Source organism: Periophthalmus magnuspinnatus, chromosome 20, assembly GCF_009829125.3.
Source record: "Periophthalmus magnuspinnatus isolate fPerMag1 chromosome 20, fPerMag1.2.pri, whole genome shotgun sequence".
Taxonomy (NCBI): domain Eukaryota; kingdom Metazoa; phylum Chordata; class Actinopteri; order Gobiiformes; family Gobiidae; genus Periophthalmus; species Periophthalmus magnuspinnatus.
The window spans coordinates 8,024,787-8,047,474 of NC_047145.1; the positions used below are offsets into that span (position 1 = coordinate 8,024,787).

The window sequence follows — 22,688 nt, forward strand, 5'->3', positions numbered from 1 at the left end:
ATACGTGAGGGAGGGGAAAGGACAACTAATAAGGCAGGACAAACTGGGATCATGACAGCAATTAACGTGCATCTCGCTAACGAAACTACTGTACATTGCATCAGGTTTGCAAATTTGTTGTGTACAGTTTTGTATCATACTTTTGTATATATATGAAGAATTTATGAAGAATGTGGGAGCAAATTCTTAGAGCTAACCATAAGAAGGATTCGAACAGAGCCAGGGGGAGATAGCTAAATTACTGAAACATTGCATGGCTGTCAATTCAAATTTATTCATAAAGCGCGTTTAAAAACAACCACTGTCGAAAGTGCTGTACAATATAAAGTGCAATCTTATAAAACAAAGCATGAAAAAATACAATAGAACACCACAAATACAATGCAATACAAAAGTCCTGCTCAGCTCGTGTTAAAAGCCAGTGCAAACAAATGAGTTTTCAACAAAGATTTAAAAATATTTAAAGATTGGGCTAGCTACAGCAAAAGCCCTGGCCCCTTGAGCTTTTAGCCAGAACCTTAAAACATCCAAAATCATCTGGTCTGCTGATCTCAACATTCTACTGAGAACATGGACAGACAGAAGCTCAAAGAGAGAGGAGCCAACCCATGGAGACATTTAAGACATCATCAGAATCTGAAAGTCAATCCTGAAGCTGACAGAGAGCCAGTGCAGAGAGTCTAACACCGCAGAAATATGCTCAGACTTCTTGGTGCCCGTCAGCAAACAGTGGATGGAGGCCTGGTCCAACCCACAGTACAGAAAGTTACAGTAGTCTAATGTTCAAATTCAAAAGAACCATCTAAACCAACACCAAGATTTCTGGCAGACTGATGGCAATAGCAACTCAAAGACCACAGAAAAGTTTTGACATGAGATAAATCCCCAAATAGTACAATTTTTGTTTACATTTAGCTTTGAAAAGTTTAGATCAAAAATCTCTTCAGGCATGTTTTTGATGAGAGAACATTATAATGGTATGGTAGAAAACTACAAAATTGATTCTTGTGAGGTTTAAGCCATTAGAATGTTGTTATGTCTTCAAAAACATACCTGGAGTTGTGTTTTGTTTCATTTGCCAATATTTGAGCAATCCTGGATTTTTGGACTGTCTGCATCTCCAAAGCTCAAAATGCTCTGTTCTACCATGTGTAGTGGTGTTTTTAAGGTAAGCTGTTTTTTTTTAAGCTGTTTTTAGCCTCAACTGAAGTGATTTGCTCTACAATACTCTCGACAAGTCCATTGACCTACTGTTTAAAACATTTTTTGTTTTACCTTCTGGACAGTTGAGATTGTCAGCAGAAAGTCTCTAATATTTGCTGGTACACTGAGGAGTGAATCAGTTTCAATGAGGCTAAAACACTAGCTATAACTTCAAACTTAGGCAAATCCAGCGCTAAAATTATAAAAAATGATTCTAATGAAGGGGTATGGAGTTTGAAAACACAGTGGAGTGCTTCCTGTATTACCACTAATCACAAGGAGGAACAGAGTGTTTGGTGTAACATGCTGCTCCTGTGTTTTCTTTGTCTTCTATGTGCATGTTAATTCTGTTGGTGCGTCCTGGATTCTGGTTGGCCGATTTGACTTGTGTCCAGACTTTCACTGGTCGCTGCTGTCCCTGCGCTGGATTGGACAGGCACCTTCCCGCTCCACCAAACCTATTACCCATTTTGTTGCTGGCTCGCCAGTAGCAAACTAAAGGTGTGCCTCTTTAGTTTGCTACTGGCCCTATCTACAGTGACTTCTGCATATATTCTTAACCATAACTTAGTAATTTTATATTTTATATATTAGCTAAACTTTGAATTGTTTATTAGTTTTCTTTTTGAATTGTAAATGTTTTCCTTTGTAAATTATAATATTTTATTTGTGTAAAATATATAACCAAATATAACTTAAATATTGCAATCTTAAATCAAAAATTGTCCCTAGCATTTAGAATGAATTTAGTTTTTGGCCATCCTTATGGGATGATCCCATCACAGCCATTAATTTGTGTCATATTTCTCTCAAATGAAGAAGCACAGCTGTGACAGACAGTACTCAAGCTGCCAATCTGTGCCATAGGCCCCTCTGACCACCAACAACACACCACGTACATACGAGGCTATGAGAATGAAGTGTGTTGCTTAAGAACACAATAACAGTTTTGCCCCTGCTGCTCCTCTGTGGGACCTGGTGGGACCCAGTAGTTTAATAAATTATTATTATATTATTATTATGTATTATTATTTAATTTTTTACTTTTTTATTCTTCAAGTTTGTATTTATAAAGCTGATAACCTTGACATTGTTTGTCTGGTTACAGCAGGCCTACCTCTTGGTTTCATAACACTGTGGTTGTGATTCATTCTTTGTCTTACTGGAACAGGACATGATTTCATATAATATTCATAAACAAATCTCAAAGCGGATACTTACTTTACTTACTCATTTGAGTGTAAGTGATGAGTCCATTTTCATTCATAACCTGGCATCACACTCCCTCTTAAATGAACTGGTCCTGACCGGAGGCCACCTCACAGGAAGTCCACATGCACATGATAGATCCATCATAATTACAAGGACCATATCATTGACTCTAAGTGGTAATGTAACAGCGCGGGAATTATCAACCTAGTTAAAAAAAAAAAAGAATACTTATGTCAAATACCTGGAGAAATGCATGCTGAATTAGAGTGTTATGTTTCGGTTCAGTCCGTGGATCAAACCAGGAAGTGTCCCTAAACCCAACATCACAAAAAGGAGCACTGTGACTGGCAGAAATGATGTAAGCCTAAGAAAGAAACATAAACCATCTAGTGATGAGAAAGTAGATTGCAAAATGCAGAAAGTACATTGCAAAATGCAGTTAAACAGTCTAGCCTGCAAGTTTCTTGGTTTGTATGTCTAAACTTTTCAAAAAATTGTCTAATTGATATTGGCTTTATAAAGATGGTACATGCGTTACTGTATGCTATTTAGATCATCTTTACTATAATCGTGCATGTAAAAATGTACAAATGTCCATTAATATGCGTCTGTCCTTTACAGTTTTGGTCATGATTCAAACAGGAGCACAGGGCGTCAAATGATTTGGAACATTTCTCATTAGTTCACACAGTTCTCTGGCTCTTTCTCAAAACATTGACAGCTCTCATTCAGAAACACACATGATCATTGAATTCAACTTGTCTTTTCAATACTACAGGCCTGTTCTCATGTGGTGAAGAACTTCACCCTAAACTCTATCACTTTCAATATGAAAATTCAATTTAAGTTACATATGGCACCTTTGGTTTATGGACTTCTATCTGCTCTTTTGGGGCATATATATATATATATATATATATATATATATATATATATATATATATATATATATATATATATATATATATATATATATATATATATATATATATATATATATATATATATATATATATATATAATGTAATGTATATAGATGTATATTTTCAGATACACATTTAAACTTATATAATTATTATTATTATATAAAATCAAGTTGTATATGACTAGTAAGGATAGTTTGAAATTGTATTTATTTATTGTAATAAGACTATCTGTCAGTTTACACATGAAGTATGGTATTTATTTGTATAGTATTTTTATGCTACCATATATCAGATGATTTTGTTGCCAGTTTGGGTTTGTGATCTTAGCTTTTCTTTATTGTAGTCCTTGTTTTGTATTGAACTGGACATTTTGACTATTAACATCTGTAGGGCTACTTGCTTTTATTTAAAGCTGCACTATGTAACTTTGCTTGTCTCTGTTTGTCTCCATTGAAATGTTACTGTATTGTCTAGAAGGTCCACAGTATGGAATTAAATGTTTATATCTACAATGAGACAAGCAGCTGATGCCACCAGGCCATCTCAGGTCAGAGCTGTGGCGAGGCGGACCCGCTCACAGTAATAATAATGGCAAAATAATAACAGTTCCACCTACACAAGCAGGAAGTGAACCCCACTACAAAAATGATGTAGTGCACCTTAGACTCACCAAGTCATAAAAAATAACGATATAAAATAATGAAATATCCTAATGTTAAAATAATACTAACAATTTCAGACTGGCAGTAGTTTGAAGTTAGGTATGAGTCAGGTAATACTGTGTTAAGTTACAATAAGGTTAGTCACCTGAATGGAAGGCACCCAAGCTATGCCCTGAAATGCAATTCAATGGATTTGAATTACACACATGTGCCAAATAATCACTTACTATTCTATCTAGACTCAAAAACATAAAAATATAAAGCATAAATATTGATGTGTTCTGTCATATTGGTCCAGAATGATTACACATTTCTATTGTGAGCAAAGAAAGCACTAATGAGGGCTGTTTCTTGCAGCACGACCAGAAATGAACAATAGATGTAAGCATCATTGAGCCAACAGTGAGAGAAAAGTGAGTCTTAGTATTTCACATGTTAAAGCAAATAAAACAGAAAAGTCCTAAAAAGCAAAAGGTTTGTTCTTCTTTTGGGCTCAGACGTTTCATACAGGCCTATATCAGGAGTTCTGATGTCACTCAGTGGAAAATTACATAACATACAACATCTAAACTGCTTGTTTGTGTTCAGTGATAGAAGTGTCTTTCCACTTATCATTTGTTTGTTCATCCATTGCCACACGAGTTATTGTGATAAATTTGCATCCATCTGTAGGGTTACTGTGTATGTAATTCAATCAATATATTTGTAATCTCTATCTTATATTAAATGGATCCTGCAGCTTATATTGGTTGTTTGCTTAGAATTCTCTCGTGCACATCTGCCATTGGATTACCTCAGCACTGTGTTGTGCCTCTCAGTGCTACAGGCATAAGATTTCTTCTGACTGAAATCATGGAGGTAAATTAATTTCAAATTTACAGTTAGATTGGTACAGGCCTCGCCCTATGGTTTACCCTTGCTTCTCCGCGCTATATGTGCAATAATTCTTTGCTTCAAAGGACGTGTTTCCATTGGGCCTATGCACAGGACAAGTTGAATATTTAGGCCTGTACTCCTATCGCACAAAGTTTGTGTGCTGTTGTGTAGGAAAACTACTATACATCATTTTTATGTGCATGCTTTTTAAGACTGTTGTCAGACACAACGCCAATGCAAATACACAAACATGAATCTGTGGAGTATGTAAGTGTGGCCGAATAAGTGCATAGGGATCATAAGGCTAAATTAAAGTCACCTGAGCGATATTTTGGTAAGTATTGTCATGAAATCCTCCCAATCATTGTTCAGGCTCCAAAATGAAAAAAAAATGCACATGTCTTATAGTTACAATGTTAAAGTCTACCACATAGAGCAGTGGTCGGCAACGTCCGGCCCGCGGGAAAATGTTGGCCCTTTGCCAATTTATTTTGGCCCGCCAGAGGATTTTGGACTTTCTTCCGGCATTGATTCTTTAATACTGTCATGATCCGCTCCGTCTGCTCCACGTTTTTCCTCCTGTCCTGCTCCTTCCCTCCCTCACCTGCCGAGCTGGGCTGAGCTCCTGGCTCCTCCTGCGCGCACCTGCAGCTCATCAGCGCAATCACCACCACCTGCTGTGTATAAGAGGAGGCAGGACCACACACTCAGGGCGAGATCATCTGCATTTCTGCACCCTGTTCAGTGCCGGTTCATCTTCGTTTCAGCCTCATCCCGTTCGGTGCCGGATCGTATGTGCGTCTCCACCCAGCTTGCTGGACCGTCTCAGCTCCAGCGCTCCCGGCTCAGCTCCGACCCTGCTTCCACCCTGCTTCCCAGCCCTGGTACTGTCTGTTTTATCTCTGCATTCCGCGACCCCGGACCCCGGTTAGCACTCTGCATCCTGCCCTGGTGCTGCCCGCATCGTCATCTCCGCTGCGCTCCACGTTCCGCTCCTGGATCCTGGTCCGTGCCTCACCTCCTGCTCACCGCCGGATCAACCCTCGAACTGCACCATTTGTCATTTCTTTAATAAATACTGTAAATATTCCCCGGGTCTGCATCCTTTGGTCCGCTACACCCACCGTTACGACAAATACCAAGTTATGTGGGCACCGCTACGGGCATTCCACTGCCCATGATGTGCACGTAACACAACATTAAAAGCAAACAATGAACTGGTGTGTACATACACCTTCACCAGTCAAAATCGTGGCTAACTGTTTTTGGACATCTGGTGAGGCAAGTGTGCAGACTGCGCGCAGCTCAAGGAATGTGCACCCGTTACGCTACAGCCTTCTTGCACTTCTGTGGTTAGTTATTCAAAATTCCCTATTTTATTAAAATAAATCACTTAATCACAAAACTGTCAAAATACTCAGTTTGAAGATTTCTTTTAACCGGGGTGGGGACTTGCTTTTTGTCCGCATGTCAGGTTTTATTGTTCCCGACCTTTGCTCATGTTTGACACAACATAAATCCACTTAGCCATGTCAATTTTAAACATTTTTCATTTACGTTGTGATTTTATCACGATCCTTGCTGCACTTGGCATCATCCAAGTCCTACAGCTCTCCCACAGTCGTGCGTAAAGGTGCAGGTCATTACGGCACCAAATGCGGAGTAAGGAAGCCGTTAGTGCGGTATTACGCACGACTAAAAGCCTGTCGTAGTTTAACCTTCGAGGCAGAGCTAAATCGCAGTGATGGTCACAAGAAGACAGCGTGAGAAAAGAATTTTGATGGAGAGATTTGACGATAAGCAATAATTACGCAGCTTCCTGGTTCAAGTAACCGTCTTAGAAAGATTTTATCCTTGTTTAAATCCGCACATTTTAACCACAAAAGTATTAGTTTCAATTAATATCATGAGACAAAGACCTGAATAAATGAGGTAAAACCTTAAAGTGAAAAGTTTTTCATAGCTCTACCCGATACTGTGCGCCTTTAGTATCCATATTACCATGTTCAACAAAGGCATAATTCTTACCAAAACCATAATAAAAGGAGCAAAAGCTTTTGCCCGAGGATTTTTTAATTGGCTGTTTTAGGTGAGTTAAAATGCATGTAATTCATATTTATGTATTTATAAATATATGTAAGCCAATACCTTTACCATCTGGCCCGCCACCTGTGGGCGCTGAAAAAAATTGGCCCGAAGCCAAGCGAAGTTGCCGACCCCTGACATAGAGGGTGTAAGAGGGACAGGCAGTTAGAACTGCATAGAACAGAATTGTCAGCCTAATGGCCATCACCCACTGCCCTGAAGTCCTGGGAGATCTCCACTATTTTATGTTGTCATAGATCCTTCTGATGTGGTGTGATTAAAGGGTTGAGTGAGTCTTACATATTGCAGGATTTGTGATCTGCCTGTTGGAAAATGATTAAAAATGATATGTCATTAAACCCAAGATACAAAGCATCTATGTGTAATAGGGTGGGGTTGGATTCTAGTGAATTTTAAGACATGTTATCATTTTGTTAACTCCTCAAAAACTCCAGAAAAAACAGGCCTGACACATCAGTGTCATTATGTTTAATACTGGTAAAGTTCATTGCAAAATAAACTTATGTATTCCTTTCCTTGTTTCTCTCACATGGGATATAAGTTCTGAGTCATTCAGTTGCTCCACATTATTATCTATCTATCTATCTATCTATCTATCTATCTATCTATCTATCTATCTATCTATCTATCTATCTATCTATCTATCTATCTATCTATCTATCTATCTATCTATCTATCTATCTATCTATCTATCTATCTATCTATCTAGATATCTATATAGATATCTATATAGATATATAGATATATAGATATATAGATATATAGATATATAGATATATAGATATATAGATATCCCCCTTGTGTCCCAAAATGATCAGGATGCATTACACTAATGCAATGATGTCATAACTTAACCTGTACAAGAGCTCACACTCTCATTGTATGGACAGGACAGGCCTCGTGTGAAAGGTCACAACCTCCAGAATTCACTCGCTGAGCTGCAGCGGCTGCACTAGCAGTGACTAATGATTGACTGCAAGTACTGGGGTTTAGGTAGTGACAATTCAGATGAAAGAGGTTTTAGGTTTAAACAGACACCCCAAAGAGAGATTCATGTGAGGCTCATTCTGCTTTCTAATTGGATAATCATCTTAAGAACCTACACCAATACCAAATTATAACAAATAAATGTGCCAACTCTATAATAGGGTGCCAAGCAGCCACCGAGCTGTCAAACATAACAGGATTGTCGTGGCAAAGGCTTGTACAAAATAAGTCACTGAGGCTGTGCGGTGGTCACAGGTGATGGATGTGGAGAGAAACCTTTTATGAATTTACTATGTCCTCCTGATATTTATATTGATTTATTTTGATGCCTCTGGGAGACCTCCTGGGTCAGCCACTAGATGGGGACATCACACCTGAGAAACATTCACAGTTTAAATATCATTTCAGACAGGGTCCAGTTTCACTTTTTGCTCTACGGGGGCTTTGGTTTGACCTGCACCTTTATATTGATCCTTAAGGTCAGAGGTCAGTGCTATTTAATGAGGGTAGCTGTCCAGTCTAAAGTAAACAGACATAAATTAAACAAAAACTACAAATTATTATAATACATTTTGCACACATGAAACATGGAAAAACTATAAAATATATCACTTAAAGGTATCTGGCATCACTTACTGGCATCTTTATTGCTAAATGAATACCTTGAAAAACATGCATTGTGAAGGGTCACCTCTTCACAGATCTGAACAGTAACTTGGCCTGATTGTTGTCACCTCCTTGTCTCTGTAAACGGTCCACCCCTTTTGATAATACTCTGCATTGTATTCTGCGTGTTACAGTAAAAACAACAGAGGCTCAGAAAGTTTCCTCTGTATTGTAGATAGAAAAATAACAAACGGCTGTGAGTTGAGAGATCCAACTCATATTCCATATATTTTACAGCTCTCAGTTCTAAATATATACATCTGATTATATTACAATTCAAATAACACCAACCTTGATTTCTGCCCTGTATCTGGCGATGCAGATAGGTCATATTTTTGGAAATCACAACCAACTTACATAATGGTTCCTTAAACTAATTTCCATAACAAATACTGAAATTTCCCTTTCCCACCAACATTGATCATCTTTTGTCAGTGTCTCTCATAATGGTAACAGTTTTGTGAAGTGTATGTGAGGCGTTGCCATGGTGCGTCCTGGCAGAATGCGTGTGCCATCAACGCGTTTTACCAGCAGCTCTGTAAAACTCTGCACACACTCTTTAAAACGCTGTGTTTACCCTTCACACATCAGCTCACTGGCTCCTCCTGCTCCCCCTGGCTGCGGTGTGGTCAAGCTGTGTGTATGACAATAGCACTGTGTATGTGAAGGCTGTTGTTTACTGGGAGATCTGGTGGTCAATTGATACTTTGCAGTGACATCACGCTGGGGAAGTTCTGCATGTATGTCTATGATGGAATGTTCACCAGTTAACTTGGTGATACAATGTACACGTTAGAAAATACTGCCAAAAAGTTTTAACAACACATTTTCAGGAACCAGTGAGCAATCTGGTTTAGGCATTTTCAACAAAAAGTGGGGAATAACTAAGTGAACAACTGTTAACTAATGCCAGTTAGATTATGACTGTAATTTTACATGGGACGGACTGACCACCCACCATTTTCATCAATTTTTTTTTTTTTTTTAGAAAATAAGAGCTACGGTTGTTAGAAGTACTGAAAATTAGATAGTAATTTATACTAAAACAAAAAACTAGATAATCATTTGAGCAAGTATCGATACTAGAAAAGTCACATTTACAGGACAGAAATGAACCTTTCCTGAATAGCTTTAGAATGATCTTGAGCTGTATCAGAACAATAATAAGCTAGTATAGACTAGTATACACCCATGGACCACTATGGAACCTACCTGGACGACTGAGGGATTACACAGATATAAGGCCACATGGGACTATAGAAGAAAGTACTACAATTTAACATTGAAAATCACCTTCTATTTGGAATTGGTATTGAGTATCAAGTCTGTTCCTTGGTATCAAAGTCAAGTTTGAAATTTTAGTAAAACAACAGTACTAAGAATTTGTGGATTCAGCCCCTGTCAAAAACTCCATTGCACTTCACCCAATATTATGACATCAAACACAAATGCACCCCACAGAAAAGACCAGCCTCTTCTGGTGGCCCACACAAGCACAGAGGAGACCAGTCTGGGCCGGATACACAGCATCCTGAATCCTGGATGTTTGAGGAGTCTAACCCTCAACCTTGGAGACCTGACTGGATTAGGAGGGGATTTAAAGTCAAGAGTTGCACACAGCCTGGACAACAACTTAAAAAAAAAAAAGTTTTTTAAGTTATAGTCGTCTTATTCATATTTAAATGTACACTGCGTAACTTTCTCTGATGGAGATATGTCTCTCTAGAGATGTTATTGTTTAGCACAGAATGTTCCACAGTATGGCTTTACACTTGTCTATATTGCATGTAATCAGTTACCGGTGTTTTAGTTGCTAGAAATGCATTGAAAAACATGCATTTCTAATGGGAGCAAGGTCGCCTCTCCACAGATCTGACTTACAATTTGGACTGGTGGCATTGTCTGGTTGTCTCCATAGAGATAGATAAGTTAAATGCCATACTGTGATGTTATGTGGTAATACAGGAAATGCTCCGCGCCATACACCTTAGAATAATTTGGATAACTGTCAGTCTTTACTGAACTAAAGGTAATACAGGAGTTAATTTCACGTACTATAGAACCTTTTACTTATGAATTATTAAAGCATACTGCGCAATAATTCTAGACCTGAAAAAATATTACAACAAACAATATTATAGATGCAGATGAGAGAGGTATGTGAATGTTGTTGTTGCCATGACAACAGGTACCAACTTCCCATCCGCACACATGAGTCAGCTCTGTGTGCTCATCTGCTCAAACCACAGTCTCATACTTTTGAATGCTCTGTGTGTTTGTGCCTCTTTTGTTGTTACTGTGTGTGTGGGAGCACATTATAATGTAAAAGACTTTCCACTAACTGTTTGGACATGGAAATGCCTCAGGAGCCCACATGTCTCACCCTCTGTTTGCTCTGCCTTTAGTCAGATCATTCTCTATGTATTAGTTGGAAGACCAAAAGGTGACATATCTAACTTGTATGCTCGCAGCTGCAGCCTTCTCCCTCCTTGCTGTTTCCAGATGCTCTCTGTTCCTACATCCTGTGCACTTTTATCAGGATCAGCCAACTTTTCCCTTTTCTCATATTTATATTAAGTTAAACAGAGGTGGGTAGCACTTTGAGTTAAATTTACTTAACTTGAGTAACTTTTTAAAGAAATTGTTCTTTTCAGTATGTTTTTAGCAGCGTACTTTTACTCCTACTTGAGTTATATTTTTTATTGAGTACTGTGAGTAAGTCAGCCATGCTATCGATGCTATATCCTGACGGTTACTCTTTAAGTTAAGAGTAGCAACTTTCCCAAATACTTTTTTATTCTTACTATAGTAATTCAGAGTAACTCCCTCTGATTCTACTTAGTACTTCTCTTTGTAACATTACTTTTACTTGAGTGCATTTTTTGGCTACTCTACCACCTCTGATGCTAAAATATGAAATGCCAAAATTAGCGTCCAAAGAATAAAAGTGCACTCTACGTCTGTTTCCATATGAAATCACTGAAATGACAACTCAACTCTCACAGTTTTCCTAGAGGATATTCCATAGCCATTTTGATCATTTTGAAGTGCAGATATATCAGGGTTTTACATAATCCCTTTACAAATGCATGTGCGTCAGAGAATGGGAGTGTAGTCTGTATAGATGAGTGACTGCAGTGTCTCCATAGCCTGTGTGAGGAATGTGTGTGTACATGCTTCACGTGGATCCTGCTCCATCTCATGTGGCCCATTAAACCTGCCACTGAAGGTTAGTCTACAGTGTCCTCACAATCTGAAAGCTAATGGATGTATGTTTAACACACAAATCCTGCATATTTAGGCTGTGTTTTTATTGTACGTTCCACCTTGGGATATCATGTGGTAATACAGGAAGTTCTCCACTGTGTTTTTAAACCTCATACACCTTCATTAGAATAGTGGTGGTGTCAACAGATAAGTTTAAAGCCATACTGTGCTACATTCCAGGCAATAATATCTCCATGGAGACAAGCAGGTGGTGTACCCCCCCCATTGTTAAAGACGTTCATTTTATGTCTTCTAAAACAAATGTATGTATTATAAATAAATACATTTTTGTTTTGCACCTTTTTACATTTTTATTATACTATTTTCTGAGCTGACTTCCACAACAAAGTACAAGACATTAAGTGTTTGGTGTTTGAATGATTTGTGTGCGTTGATGCAATGTCACAAATGCCTTTGGTGCACTCAGCTGCATTATCACCACATCTCCATGGTAACACCCCAACCAGAGGAGTCCAGTCTGGACCGGACACCCAGCATCCTGCATCCTGGATGTTTGGGGAGTCTAACCCTCAACCCTGGAGACCTGACTGGATTAAGGGCATTTAATTGCAGAGATCATAATGTTGTGATCTTGAGTCAGTTACTTTGGTGGAGCAACATATTACTCAAAAAGAGTTAGTGGAGGTGTGGTGGTTAAATCTCAGTTTGAAATGCGTACTGTCTTTGTGCTCCTAAGCAACACAATCTCCACAACATTCTTATACATGTCTGATTTTTATGCCGCAATAATAATGAGAAATTTTAGAATATTGTGATGTCACATGAACCCAGCCTATTGATACTTTACAGTGGCATCACGCTGGTGGTGTTCTACATGAATCTCTATTGCAGAATGTTCAGCCATCACCATGGAGACACAATGCACACACAAGGAAACACTGCCAAAAACAGTTAACATAGTCTGAAAACTCAAGAAAAAAATATGAAATGGATTTAACCAGCACATTTTCAGGAGCCTGTGAACAATATGAGTGTGCACTATTTAGGTGTTGGATTTTCAACAAAAAAGGTGAAAGTGAAAAACTAATGCTAGCTAGCTTGTGAGTGTAATGTTATTTGAGAGGAATTTGTTTAACAGCACAAATCACCTCACCTGTTGCAGTACCAGCTAAGTCAGCTCTTTCTGGTCACATTGACTGTGTTAAAATAAAACTCAGATTAAAGTCTAAGAAAGCCTCAGACAGTGCATTGCCTTAAGTTAGCATCTTACCCCCAGGGAACGTTGATGACATCAGCTGCAAAGTAACACTTGCCAACGACTGTGGCCACCATCACCATGTGTGTAACATTCAGTCACCACAAGTCATTTATCTTGAAAGAAGTGATGACGGTTGAGAGGAACCTGAGGTCAGACAGGGGTTAGCGGAAGGTCAGAGGTCAAGATGGCATCAAAAGGTCTCCCAGAGATGAGAGCAGGGGCGATTTGCAAATACTAGTGAGTTAAGTACACCAGTAAACAATTTGAAAAGGCTTAAGAAGAGGCAGGGTTTCCAGACAAGAAGTCCAGGGTAGTCCACTTTCTTCAGCAGGAACCACAATATTGATCTAGAACAGAAGCAGGTCCATTGACTTCCTGTTCAAAACTGTCTTTATTGTTGAAAATGGCAATGTGACATGTGACAATCAGAAGGAGAAAAGGAGAAATTAGTAGAAATTTTCAAACCATTTAAGTCTCAAATGCAGATGATACAGGATAGAGGGAAAACTGTTGTTTAAAAGAAAACTAAAATCTGTCAGCTGGATAAAACTGGTGGACACTCCCTACCAGCAATCTGACCAGAACTGAAGAAGCAGCTTGGATGATCAGCGAAACGTATTCACTCCTACAGAGTTTTGTCCAGTTGACAGATTTTAGTTTTCTTTTGCTATGGATCAGGCCTGGACGACTGAGGGATTACACAGATATACTGTGGTTTAAAGCTCACGAATGTTGATTTGACATATTATCTCCTTTAAGTCTGTGTTTTTTATTCTTTTCCAGCAGTACTGAAATCATCTAAATAACACATTTGAAATGGTAAGATATCCTCAGTCTTTCTATCATGTTCATCACACACCGACATAAGTTCCATTGTAGAAAAAAGGCTTATCAGTGACACAGTGCCCCACAGTGGCGGGAGTCCACCTCTGCACCTGAGGCGCTCTGTTTGGCCCGGGCCGAACGATCACAGTGCTGCGCGATGACAGGGACGGATCCTCGTCAAAGAAGTTAAAGGGCCTCAGGAAGAATCCCACAGCGTTCCCCGGAGTGGCTGTGTTTGGAATGTCCTCCGAGTGAGGCACATGGAGGAAGCCCACCGTCACCCATGCAACCAGGTCCTGTGAACAGAAGGTCAGAGAGAGTTCCATGAAATTATCAACACACTAACAACTGGGTTCCTAAAGGTTCTTTCAAATACTATATCCAAGATTACATCAACTATGTGATTTTGATGAAAATGTTTTTGTCACCATGCTCGTAAAATCAACATACCATCAATTATTACATTTTTCAAATAACTGTCAAAGTAAATTATCTTAGCTGAAATAGAAAAACAAATCTTGCTTATTTATTAGTTAATTTATCCACATTCACATTTTAATGTGCTATTTTCCTTTGCCAAATAAACAAACACGATACCATGATCTCAAACTATGCCTTCAAACTATATGACCTCTGACAAACTCAAAGCACTTATCCTGCTGTATGTTACAGACCTGTTTGACCAGGTCCTCGTCATTGCGGATGTAGTCTTCAAAGGACACGGCAGGCTCCCAGGGGTCATTCTGGGTGTAGATACTGCTGCTGCTGCTCTCACTGTCCCTGTGTCGAGTCACTGCCAGAGGGTATCTGCAAGAGGAATATGTGCTGATGTATAACATGGAGGATTTCCACAGGAGAGTACCCTTGCACGGCCATCTTGAACAGCTCCTGGCAGATCCATTTCAAGTGTACACAACTTTTAGTGTGGAACAGAAAGTGAGGATTATCTGATACAAGCCTTTTCTTTCTTCTTCCTACTCCTTTTTTGGGCAAAAGTAAACATAACTTACTTATATGCTTTTTTGTTGTTGTTCTTGTTTCTGTTGTTATGACTGTATTGATATCAACATAGATGTTCTTATGTTCCATTGTAAAAAAAAATAATAATCACACTTTTTGCTACTGGTGCTCCACTGTGGCACCTGGAATTACCAGTGGTCTTCCATCCAAATACTAGCCCAGCCCAGCTGTATTTAGCTTCTGAGATTTGATGAAATCAGGCTTTGAGAAGGAGATTTGGCATAAAACTTCAAACTTATCGATTCACTTCACTCTTGAGTAAAAGTTATATGTATGATCAGCTCTTGATGTCTTTCTGTAAGTTGTAACTGACCTGGCCCAGCTGATGCCGTTCTCCTCCCTCCAGCCTCGGGGCAGCACCGTGTGGGCATGTGAGTTGAACTGTATGCGGTAGCCTTTGTGGTGGCCCCACTTGTTCTTCTCGTTGGGGTTGTAAAAGTGTGTGTAGCGGGGAAACTTTTTGCCGAAGCGAAAAGCAGCAGACTTCTCAGTCTTGTGCTCCGTCCGGTGGAGCTTGGACTGGACAACGAAATGCTTGGGGCTCCAGGGGTTGGTGAAGTTGACATATTTGAGGTCAATTGTCTCAAAGCTGTTTTCTCGACCTGAGTAAAAATAAGAAGGCACATAGCGAGGGTCAAGACATTTACCACAGCTCTGTATACACTCTGTTGCAGCAGTCTTATAAAAACTAAATGAACTGGATGTGGTGTACACTTCCATTTTAAAATGGTATAATAACAACTGAACCTGGGTTAACCTGCAGATAGAGGAGACATACAAGTTTTCTCATTCTCAGTATATGGACAGGTCATGCCTCATGTGGAAGCTCAGAATGCTGCACTGATTAATGGTTGGCTGCAGGTGCTGGGGTTTAGGCAGTGAGAGGTATCTGTGTAATCCTTCAGTCGTCCACATCTGATCCATAGCAAAAGACGAAATGTAAATCTGTCAACTGGATAAATCGTTCAGTTCTGACTTGAAGCTTGGACGAGCAACGAAACGTCTTTACTCCTACAACGATTTGTCCAGTTGACATATTTGAATTCCATCTTTTGCTATGGATCAGGGGTATTTTACATTTAAACCAACAGGATTACAGCATTGGCATTGGCAACCCAAATGAGAGCCTCATGTGAAGCTCGTTCTGCTTTCTGATTGGATAATTTTCACCAAAATTGTCACGTAAACAACTTGGCTAACATGTCCAATGTTTATTTTTGTTACCAGTGAGAGCTATATTTGATTTGAAAATGTCTACTTTGTATCTGGGGACACAGGTAGGTCATCTTTATGGAATTTAAAAAGAAAATCTTACATACTTTTCCTTTATACTATCTGTTGTTTTTTGCATAGTCATATCAGTTAGGAATTTGGTCAGACCGTTGGTTAGTGTAGCACACTTTATGGCACTTTATGACAAAAGAGCTAAGGTCATCTTGTCAGGACTCACAACAGTAACCCAATTGTTAGTCTAAGTGATGGGGATCAGCATTTGCTTACACTATCATCAGACAAATTTACCTCTAACACCATAGAAGTTTGGCCAATAAACTGGTTTACAATGAGGATTATTCCATTGCATTTACCAAACATCTGTTACTTAGGCCTTGTTGACATTTCTTGCTGTGTAACTCATGCATGCATTTTATGGAAGGAAAATTCCACAAGATAAAACTGTTCAAACCTCAGAAATGATTGAACCAGTGACAGTGCCTCAACATGCAAATAGAGGACACACTCATGGTTTTGTCATTCTCAACATTGACTAACACGGACCAGCTTTCAACTGAAGTGGTCCCAAACTCTCTCTCCTCAGTCCTGAATCTAAAAACCCCTCCTTCACACCATCTTCAGCTTCATCATCCCTCTATTTACCACCAAATTTGGACTCCAGGGGTCTCGTTTATAAAAACTAATGTGGACTTCTTGCTAAAAGTGAGCATACAGACAAAACACAAACTTTCACAAACCCCCTTAAACTGCCTTATTGCTCACCCTTCAAAGCTCCTCCTGCCCCCTTGATAAAGTTCAGAGCTCCAGACCGCTCATTTCCACATAAAGTTGTCTTTTTATAGATTACAAACTAAGTGTAAAAAATGTGTACATAATATTTTTGTACATATGATTTGACATGATAAGACCCCTGATCACATCACCGACTTCTCTGCTTGTCTTGATGTGATCTAAGAACCAAAGTTCATGATTTCAGAATGCTATTCATTGCACGTATTTTTGGTAGTGACAAATGAATGAGGTCTCTTGGTGTAAAGAGTTTTGTTTAAGACCACATACTTTGAAAAAATTGTTATTAAGTTCACTCCCTCTAAGCCCCACAGAAACATAATTTTGAAAATCCCACTTTTGCAACATAACTAAAAGTCTGAAGGTCTCCTGCACTATTTTTAACTTCATAAATCAAAAACTGAGCATTTCCTCTATCACTTTTCATAAATTGCAACTGCATGAGTCGGTTACCTTGTTGGAAGAAGTTGCTAACCCTAGCTGTAGTATTTACCCTCACTGCCAGCAGACTGTGCACTAACCCCTGTTCCCTTTATTGCAGAAATACTGTAGAAACAACTTGTCTATTGTCTGTAGTTCTAAAACATGAAATGCCAAAGCAAAAGTTTGAGAACGTTTAAAGGTCAATAACAATATAATGTGTAATACTTGTTCTTTAATACTAAAATTAAATCCTACCTGCAATATCCAAGTCCACTTTAAAATGGATGAGGTGGGTGTGCAGGTTCCCCAGGACATAGTGAAACACTTTGGTGCCGTAGTTGAGTCCGTTTGGAGTGAAGAACGTCGCATGAATATATCCTGTGGCACTGACCCTGACCTCCACAACCCCGTTCTGGTAGAAGAGGAAGTCCCAGATGTAGTCATAGTTATAGACCGTGGAAGTTGTCCTCAGCACCAGCACTGTGTTCTCTAACCCAGCGTAGAAGTTGTAGCCTCCACTGAAGTTTGAATTGAAATGCCTTCTGAGTGGCATTCCCGTGGTCATCTCAAATATACAGAGCGCGTTCTTGTGGCGTACCGGCTTATCCGTGTCGAAAAAGTGGTAGAGGTCAACAAACGTGGCGATTTCTGGACAGTCAATCCCTGGGGCGAGCTCAAAGGAGGAGGAACCCATTGCCCAACCAGCGTCAATGTATTTGGTCTGCATTGCGGCTGGGGTATCTCCGGCATAGAACGCGATTGCTTCTTGTAGGCTAATCTCGTACGCGATTCTTTCTCCGTTAAAACGTAAATCAAATACCTGAAGACCTGCAGATGATCGTACACGGTAAGAAAATGACCACCCAGCATACTCAACGAAGTTTCTGTCAATGTGGTATCGCCGGCCTTGCGGTTCTACAAGTTTTGGTCCATGAATGTCTGTTTGAGTGTGGCTGGGTCCACGTGGAATGTATGTAGAATATATGTCATCCTGATCAGGTAGTATTGGAATCTCCAGTACTCCTTGTTCATATCTTTCAAGAAGTTCTTCAACACTGTCAAAGTACATGCTATTGAACCAGACCTTCTCTACAGTCCACTTTTCTGGATCTAGGTCTTGGTGGTTGATCAAAACCTCAAAACCGATTGGGTGGATGAAGTAGCCCTCCACAAACTTCTGCAGCATTATCCAAGATCTTCTCTCCCCTGGCTCCAGTCCACGTGGGGCTATATCGGAAAACGTCAAGCAGCGATCAGTGCAGTTGATGTAAGAGAACCCTCCCGTCAACTTCTCTAGGAGTTTATGAGCTTTTGTAGCAATTTTCACAAGAAGGTCTTCAACATGCTCATATTCAACTTTTGTGATAGGCCTAGACTCGAAGCGGACCGGTTTACTTCCTTTAAAGGTTTTGACTTGGTGGTAGTTTGGGGTGGGAAGAGGCCCGACGATGTATTCCGTGATATTGGGTTTTGTCTGGTTTCCAAACTGGACCACGACACGGGCCTGGCGAGAGGGTCTGGCCTGTCCTCGGTCCAGAGCTCGGAGAGCTTCATGCTTTTTGGGCAGATGGAGTTCCATGAGGAGGATGCTGTTCTTCTTCAGGTTGTGGTCCTGGGCACTGGTTAGGCCGAGCTCCGGGATGTTGTGGAGGTAAGAACGTACGGCTTTGAGCTCCCTCACAGACAGGTCAGCGAAAATGGGTGCACCATGGTGCGCCCAGTCACGACCTCTGCCACAGTCACATGAAGTCAGGAAAAGCAGCAGGAGGAGGCACAGGACCTTCATGGCTGAGAAACAGAATACAATATAAGCAAAAATGTATAAGGAAATGTATTTTGTTTTAAAAAAAGCCCTGCACATTTAGTTTGTCTCCAGCTAAAAACGATTTGTTCCATAAGTTGAGATGATGAAGTGAATAAGTAACTTTTCTGTTGAACGTTCTGCCACTTGCTCGTCTCCAGTGAGATGTTCTCGTTTTCCTGCCAGTGTTCCACAGTATTTTAATATTTATCTCAGTATAGACAAACCGGTGGTCAGGTCAGTTACAGGTCAGGTCTGTGGCAAGTTTACTGTCAAACTTTGGAACAATCCAGGCTCACACTTCAGATTCTTATGTACAGACTTCTGTTCATTTCATATCTTTACAGTCAGAAATGTCACTTGATGTTGCTGTGACCTGTCTAATCAGCTGCTTTTTAAAAATATATACATTTTTTACCATTGTGGGATAGCACATATTGATCAGAGCTTTTTACATCAGTTAAGTGGCAGTTCGTAGGAAAAAAAGTTGAGAGGAAAAGTACAAAAATACAGGAACTTGAGTTCTGTGGCAACATAGGCCATTGTCCCATTAATCTCACCTTAAGTTAGTTTAAATTCACCCATCTCTTCATTGACATGTCCATCCTGGGTTTGTTTTGTTTAGTCTTTTAGTTTTAGTCTTCCTTTACATTAAATACCACACTTAACACTGGTTACTTATTCAATTCAGTTAAACACATCGATTCATTCTTACCTGAACCTCCACATGGTTCAGACAAAGAGGGGGCGTGCCCAATGTCGGCCATTTTAAAGCCTCTGTCATCAACACAGAAAACTCCACCAAAAATGCAGGAACTATTTACATACTGGGACTACATTAAACCTTCATTTAACAAAATAAGATGTTGTCATTCACTGTATAATCATAAATATGGTTTTGGCTCTTGTTTACATTGTGTTTGATAGGTAACAGTTATTACCTCTAAGTATGTTATACCTGCTGCCTGAGTCCAACCAGGAAGTTAAATTATAAACTTCATCAAAATAAAGATTTGCAGTAAAATCATAATTGCATTAATGTGAACTATGTTTCAATTAAGTGAAAAGTCTAACCTGACATGCAAAATTCACATTTTTTTAGCTTTCGACCAGGTTACACAAGTTACAAGTTTACGTCATCTATGCTTCCACACAACAGTTTTCATAAATATAATATATACAAAAACATGATACAGTGCAGTAGTTTCATTAGCAGGATGCACACTGATTGTGTTGTGATAGCGCTTTGAAGGGCGAGCAACACAGAGCATCAAAAAAGTGGACCTTATTAAACATGCTAATACGTTACTTTTGGTGAATATAGCATTTTCAAAACTATAAAAGGTAACATGGTTATCTAAGTATGTAATGTGTTAGCCGTTAATATCCCATAGATGTAAAATGCCCCCTCTTTAATAGTTAGATGGAAAAAGGTTAGGGACTGACCTGGAGTCCTACTGCAGACAGACTGTTGACACCTCACATACACAAGCCTACAGCCTCCATTGTCCCTGCCCCTAAGCGCTCTGAGTGCCTATAGGACAACATGTACAGTATGCTCATTTTGTTTCTGAAAATACCACAAAGGTTATGGGGCCTAAGGAGAATTACACATGTTGGTTAGGAGCCAGATCATGTTTTAGGATAATTACATCTGGTTCACTGGAAAAAGAAATTGCAACATTCCATCACATCATGCTTCTATTGTAATTATTTTAGTTTCTGCTTTTCTGCAACATATAGCCATGCATCCCCCGTAGAAGTGGTAGAATTTAAACACAATCCCGCCTGTGTTAAAGAGATCATGCTTCACAAAAACAAATCTGGGCTTCTTTTCATATAGCTCTAAAAGTGCTCACCACTCAACACTTTGACAAAGGAGCTGTACTTGGTTTTTACAGTCTTAAAAACATGAATAAATCCAGTTTATAAGCAATTTTCTCAGCTCTAGCTCAGCTTATCGGACTATACAATAATAAATTATTTCTAATTAGATACAGACAGTGCACAGCAGACTTAGTTTGACCTCCAGAACTGCTTATATAACATATCTGTACTCTTGATTACCTTGATTTGGGCTGTTTTAACAAAAATAAACCCGGCTCTATTTGAATCTTTTCTATTTTTTTCTCAATTAATTTATAAATAAGAACCTTTATTTGTCCCAAAATGGTGAAATTTCAATGCACTACAAACATGCACTATAAACATGACAAAAGTTCCCCTGGCTCCCCCTAGAGGCTGGTGTGATGCTGCAGGATGGGGGGACACCTTTATCCTGAGGGCTATTACTCTCCTCACACTGCACTGACACAGGATCTGCTGACCTTCTCTTATCAGTCCTTCTGTTGAGCTGAGGTGCAACGTAAAACAATGAATAATAATAGCAAATATAAACTATGATGAAATGAAAATAATCACATACAAGGTAAATAAAAATATAAATACAAAATATACAGTTATTTCACTTTTCATTTCATTCTGTGTGTTTCCCTTGTTAGTGGCCTTGTCTTGACCTCACATAACCTTGATAAACTTGTTGGGAAGTTACATTCAGTTATATTAGTTTTCTAGACATTCAGAAGCAGCAATATTTTATTTAAGTTTTATTCCCAAATATATTTAGGATTTTTTTTTTTTTTTTTTTACATATCAAAATTAATTCTTAAAATCTAAGGCTGCAAGCACAATCTGCACAGAACTATTTACATTGTTTTGGATGAATATTATGTTGTAGATTTTACATTTTGATTCAGTTTACAATGCACTGTAATATTTGCAAAAAGACTCAATTATGAATTGATAAACTACTTGAAGAATCCCATTGATCAAAACCAGTGTAAACAAATACTGTTGAAAATAGTCTAAAAAACAGCTTTTAGAATAATTATTTGTGTGTCAAAATTGATGTCCAGTATCAAGTCTTTTTTTTTTAGTATCAAAGTCAAGTTTGAAATTTTAGTATCGTGACAGCACTACTCTGGAGAGAACATCATCTTAACTTTATAACTGAAGCCTTTCTGATTTGCTAGATCCATATTGTATTGAGAAAATGTTCTTACCTGCAGAAGAGGAAGTATATATTGGCTGATGATTTCACTTCGGTTACTATTCTAAGAATGGAGCTGTGGAGCGCAGAATGAGTGGACTTTAGCTAGAGCTCGCTCTCACCTCCACTCAGACCAAAAGTCAGTTGTAAAGCTGAGGAAAAACAGGCTGCAGCTGATAACAGCACTCCTGGGACATACCACCGGAGGTGGTACACTACGTGAGCAATATAGAGTGTACAGGGGCTTAGGAAAGGAGGTCATTTAATACTTGTTCTATTTACGCTAAAGGTGAACTGTGTAACTTTGCTGGTGGAAGCTCTGCTACCTGCTTTTCTATGTAGAGAAGAAATTGCTTTGCCTGGAATTTTCCTAAAATTAAATGTATCTATGTTCAAGGCAAGCAGATGACCAAGTTACAGGTCA

The 22,688-nt window shown here is 39.1% G+C and overlaps 1 protein-coding gene across 2 annotated transcripts; it reads right to left on the reverse strand.

The window, feature by feature from the left end:
* Positions 1-13,498: 13,498 nt before the first annotated feature.
* On the reverse strand, positions 13,499-22,688 carry aoc1 (amine oxidase copper containing 1). Of its 2 annotated transcripts, none has more exons than XM_033986089.2 (5): positions 22,278-22,688; positions 17,670-19,202; positions 15,283-15,571; positions 14,624-14,756; positions 13,499-14,245 (listed from the first exon to the last, which is right to left on the reverse strand). In XM_033986089.2, the coding sequence occupies exons 2-5, from the start codon at positions 19,198-19,200 to the stop codon at positions 13,976-13,978; spliced, it is 2,223 nt and encodes a 740-aa protein (XP_033841980.1). In that variant the 5' UTR covers positions 19,201-19,202; positions 22,278-22,688; the 3' UTR covers positions 13,499-13,975. The 2 variants fall into 2 exon arrangements, with proteins under 2 accessions (XP_033841980.1, XP_055086177.1); XM_055230202.1 differs by lacking the exon at positions 22,278-22,688 and adding an exon at positions 20,662-20,763 and having other exon boundaries at positions 13,529-14,245.

Bases quoted from the DNA above. Each gene is read 5' to 3' on its own strand.
- aoc1 (XM_033986089.2), bottom strand. From the start codon at position 19,200: ATGAAGGTCCTGTGCCTCCTCCTGCTGCTTTTCCTGACTTCATGTGAC. The intron at 14,757-15,282 runs GTCAGTTACAAC...TTCCTCTTGCAG, and splicing joins AACGGCATCAGCTGGGCCAG to ATACCCTCTGGCAGTGACTC. The intron at 14,246-14,623 runs GTCTGTAACATA...TTCTGTTCACAG, and splicing joins ACGAGGACCTGGTCAAACAG to GACCTGGTTGCATGGGTGAC.